The sequence below is a fragment of the Benincasa hispida genome, chromosome 9 (assembly GCF_009727055.1).
Source record: "Benincasa hispida cultivar B227 chromosome 9, ASM972705v1, whole genome shotgun sequence".
In the NCBI taxonomy this organism is placed as follows: domain Eukaryota; kingdom Viridiplantae; phylum Streptophyta; class Magnoliopsida; order Cucurbitales; family Cucurbitaceae; genus Benincasa; species Benincasa hispida.
In genome coordinates, this window is record NC_052357.1 from 18,062,204 (window position 1) to 18,067,197 (window position 4,994).

The 4,994-nt window shown below is 32.6% G+C and overlaps 1 protein-coding gene across 1 annotated transcript in view; it reads right to left on the bottom strand.

Annotated features, from left to right (window-relative positions):
* Positions 1–3,681, bottom strand: part of LOC120085486 (nodal modulator 1) — a 30,642-nt gene extending 26,961 nt beyond the window's left edge. The window contains exons 1-6 of the mRNA XM_039041474.1: positions 3,416–3,681; positions 3,025–3,090; positions 2,769–2,855; positions 2,542–2,598; positions 2,360–2,424; positions 2,089–2,258 (exon numbers count right to left, since the gene is read on the bottom strand). Of these exons, the coding sequence (XP_038897402.1) occupies positions 2,089–2,258; positions 2,360–2,424; positions 2,542–2,598; positions 2,769–2,855; positions 3,025–3,090; positions 3,416–3,511 (541 nt within the window). The 5' untranslated portion in view covers positions 3,512–3,681. The remainder of the gene's footprint in view (positions 1–2,088; positions 2,259–2,359; positions 2,425–2,541; positions 2,599–2,768; positions 2,856–3,024; positions 3,091–3,415) is intronic.
* Positions 3,682–4,994: the final 1,313 nt, after the last annotated feature.

Consider the following 4,994-nt stretch of genomic DNA (forward strand, 5'->3'; position numbering starts at 1 on the left):
AAGGGTGAAACCCTAATTTAGCAAATATAGTAAAAAGACAAAAATGCCCTTAGGGCTAATTTAACCGTATTTCAACACTTCCCCTCAAGTTGGAGGCATAGATATCCGGCAAGACCCAACTTGCTAATACAAGCTTCAAACGTCTGTCTCGATAACCCTTTCGTAAAAACATCGGTAATCTGTTGGACTTAAGGTACATAGGGATACAAATAGCTCCGCGGTCTAACTTTTCTTTAAATAAAGTGCCTGTCAATTTCCACATGGTTTTGGTTCTATCATGTTGCACGGGATTATTCGCAATACTGATGCAGCCTTATTTATCACAATACAGCTTCATAGGCCCTGGACTACTCTCGTGAAGATCAGATAAAAACTTTCTCTTGCAACCAGAATTTCTTCACCACACTCCCAGATCATAGCTCTATACTTCTGCCTCAAGCACTACTTCTGGCCACTACACCCTTTTTTTTACTCGCCAAGTTACAAATTTTCCCCATACAAAGGATAACAGTAACCCTGAGGTTTGACCTTCTATCGTCACAACCGCCCAATCTGAGATCAGATATATGCCTCGATGCCGTGTGTCATTGTTTCCTGAATACCAACCCTTCCCAAGGGGTAATTCTCTTTTTTATTCTATTTATATCTGAGGTTGGGTCTATTGTAAACATGACATAAAATAATAAGTTCTTTTCTACCGTGGTTTTTCTTCCCTGAATTAGGGTTTTTCACATAAACTCCTTGTGTCGTCTTTTTTTTCTATTTCAATACTTTTTTATTTTTTTTCCCACTTTTTTGGATGATAAGAAACTAAACGATGCAATTAAAATCAAACCAATTGATACAAAGAGGGTAGGGGGATATGACATCTTCCAGCCTCCTAAAAGAGGATTTATAAGAAAATTTTCAATCTACAACAATAAGAAAGATAAAATAGTTACAAAAGGCCTATGTAAACTGCCCAAACTCAGAGGCTATTTGAGCTTGGTCCAAAACCAAAAAAATTATAGAACCCCATGAATGGTATCCTAAAAGATCCTGTTGTTCCACTCCACCTAAAGAGGACATAGAGTGGCCTAGGAAAAAAAAAGGATAAAATGAAATGTACAAAAAGGAAGGAAAATCCCAAGCGAAGGAATTACAAAAAGGCTTTCTAATTGGACATGAGGGAATAAATGGAGTAATTACAATAGAATTTGGAAAGGGTAGACAAACAAGAAGATAGAAGCACTATAATATCCCAAGCCTTCTCCAAAGATCTTTCCACTATAAAAAATCCTACAATGTCATTCAAGCCAAATCACTCTAAAAGATGGCCCAAATGACAAACACCAGAGAGAGTCTCAGCCTTTATTTTAAGGAGACAGTCAAAGCCAATAGTGAAAACCTTAGTTTTCCTTTACTTGCAAGTTCCCAGCACCTTCCTTTCCGATTCTTCCTACTGGGCAACTCAAAACTAGAAACACGGCTAGCAAGTAACAAAGTTTGAAGGAAGAACCAGATGTGTTTGAAAAAAGATCGACGAAGAGGAGAAAAGTGAAAACCATATTTTCTATCCTACATTTGCACACTGCCACCACCTTCGTATCCTCTTGTTCCTACCATGCAACTCTAACCAAGGGAGATGCTGGCTAGCAAAAAAGTTTAAAGCAAGTTCAGGAAAGATTGGAAAAAAGAATGGAGGGAATTCTGTATGGAAGTGGAGGGCATGTTCATGGTACTCATACTTGGTAGGAAGATAAAACTCATTAGAAGTGTTTATAATTTTAGTCATTGATTTTCTTTCTGCAGCCAATCTGGCAATGGTCAATGCTACCAACTTCTTAGAGCTGTTCTTTAAAACAAATGGAGCTGCCTTTCAAAATGGTTAGGAGTATAGTAGCATCTTATAACACTTTATGCTGTAATTTACAGGTCAAACCCTATTGCTCAGTATAGTCAGTTCCACTCCACTTTTCACTACAAGTTGGAAAAAGGTCTAAACAGTAATTTGAAAATTGAAAATTGAAAATTCAACTAGATTTTGAGAAAATGTAATAAGAGTCAAACTTTAAGCTAATTATTATTTTAAAAAAAAAAAAAACAAACCTGGAATGATATTAGAGAAAAGATAATTCCCTTCCTGTGAAGTTAATGCTGAAGATACAACATCGCCATTAGGAGATAAAAGTTCGACATTTACATTTGCTGGACCACCATTCAAATTGGAACAGCTCTCGCCCCCAACAGCCCCTGTAACTCTACCAGATAATGTAAACCTGTAGTAAAATATTTTCGAAAGTAGAATTTATTATATACAACTAGATGCATTGAGATATAAATATAATGGGAAAAATAAAAACTCAACAAAAATACAAACCCTGTGAAACGAAAATTTATATCCTCGTTCCCATTGCAGCCAGAGTCATCAACAAGAACAGGAACCTAAAAAAAATTGTACATGGTGGAACTTAAGGAAAGTCAATGTTTACAACAAACGAACCATATATCCAGAAAAATTGTAGTGATAACAATGTTATAACAGAGTGGCAAGTGATTAACCTTATCTGGGTTCCAAGACCACCCTTCTGGGCCATTTATCGTAATTACAAAGGAACCCTGTAAATTGAGGTGATCAATACGAAAAATGACGCAATATCCTCCAACAGTAATAATATATGGCTAGTACTAATAGAACAGAGAAAGAGCGGAGTTCCCATTCAGTCTTTCGTGAGAGTTGTATTTTGCGAAAATCTACAGACTACATTAGCATTTCAGTGAAAAATTACCTTGTCATAAACTGGAATGAAGTAGTAGCCATTAGGAGCACATTGAGTTCTGTCCTTGACTAGTCCATCCACTGTTCGAAGCTCAACCTACATTATAATTAATAAAAATAGAAATCAAAGTATTAGTTGCAATGTTGCCTGAGCACATTTCGGGATGTAGAACCTAACTCAAGCATATCCAACTTTCTATGATTCAGCCTCGTGGACTTGATTGGAGATTCTAATAACAAAAGAGGCACAAGAAAATGGTACATACCGTAATATGAGAATAATCCAACTTTCCATCATTTGGCTTCCTGGACTTAATTAACGACGAACTTGCCTGCAACATAGAAGATCTAAATTAAATTACGACAAATAAGAACGAAAACAGAACTCCCGCTTCCATAAATCTAGTACTAGCAGTTCACGAGGTCCAGTCAATACTTCAAATCCTCCGCACCCATTAAAGTTCATAGTAAACCCAGATCAGAAGCCACATCAACAAGCTTAATACATTAAGATGCTTCATAGTTTACTTATCATTCTCACTCAAAGTCTACATCATCTAACAGTTGATATCAGTCGAAACTACAAGTTCCAAATGAAACTCCCGCGAATTCTCCGATGGGTCATATTTAACAACTCGAATAAACAAATTCATTTACCTCGACGAATCCGCCACAGCCGTGGATTGGATCGGCGGAAGCGACTGAAATTGAATAGATTAAGATCGCGAAGCATATTGCAGTTGCTTTGAGCATGATTTTACGAAGGACTGGAACTTCAGGCTACAGTAAGACAGGGAATAACAGATCTGGTAACTCGCATGGAAAGAGAAAAATGGAAGAAGTGGCTGTAGAGGTCCAGGCCTTGCGGTAAGTGGTGACACAGGGTTTATGGTTTTCGGAATTAAGAATGCTTAGTGGAAAATGTCACCGTGTGTTTGATCCAGTAGTTTTTAGCAAGGTTGTGATATTAGAGTTTTTTTTCCTTTTCTTTTCTTTTCTTTTCTAAAAAATACTACTTTTACTTTTCATTTTTGGTTCATTTTAATTCTCATATCATTCATTAAATAATCATTTGATCCTTTTTAATAAATAAAAAATAGTAAGTTTTTTAAAATAAATATTAAATTTATGAACAAAAAATCTCATTTAAAATTACTAATTTTAGTTCGTAGAAATATATTTATTATTTGAACTTCAAGTAAAAATTAATATTTATAATAATATACGTTTTTTGTTATATAGTTTCCCTTTACTTTCTTTTATAATAAAAACCTATATTTTCTTTACTATAAATCACTATATATTATAGAATCGAATAGACATATTTTTATTATCTATATATAGTGGAAATATAAAAATATAATATCAAAATCATCGTTATTATTAATACAAATATGCTAAAATTTTAAAATTTACAAATATCTATAATTGTTTTTTCCCAAAATTAGGGTAATTGCAATGGATAACATTTTTAAAAATAATAACTAAGTGTATAATATTATTTTTTAAAAATTGCAATTATATCCAAGTCTATCAGCGATAGACTTGTATAGACTCTTACCAGTGATATGATCACTAGTAGACTCCTATCAATAATATGGTCTATCACTGATAGACTATTTAAATTTGACCATATTTGTAATTTTGTTACATTATGTTATATCTACTAATACTTAAGTCTAATATCTATATTTACAACTATCCCGAAAAGTTATATATTTTTAATTGGTCAATTTTTTAAAAAACCCTATCATCAAAGTCCTAATTAATTTATTAATTATTCTTATCGCATGCATTAATTTTATAATAACCTTGAAAATTTTGGTGCAGATGAATGTAATTAAAAAAAATTAGAGCTAATGAAATTGGAAAAAAAATTAAAAATATTTAAGATTATTTACTATAACTTTTAACCTTTCGTCCATTCAATCTTCATAGGTTTATTAAAGTGAAATTAATTTTATCTTATACCACGTTCTTAATGAATTTTAGTTTACATTTTGTTGTTTTTAATTTGAATTAAAATATATATATATATATATAGTTCTCCCTTCTTTTTTTTGTTGAACAAAATCTTTGGAGTGACCTTTAAAGTTATTTTCTACTTTCAAACCATTCAATTTTCTAATTAATTTGTTTGTATATTAAAAATTATTTAGATTTTTATGCTTTTTTTTTTTTTGTTATATAATAGAACTATTCGAACTCAACAAAATTAATTTAATAATTTGATTTC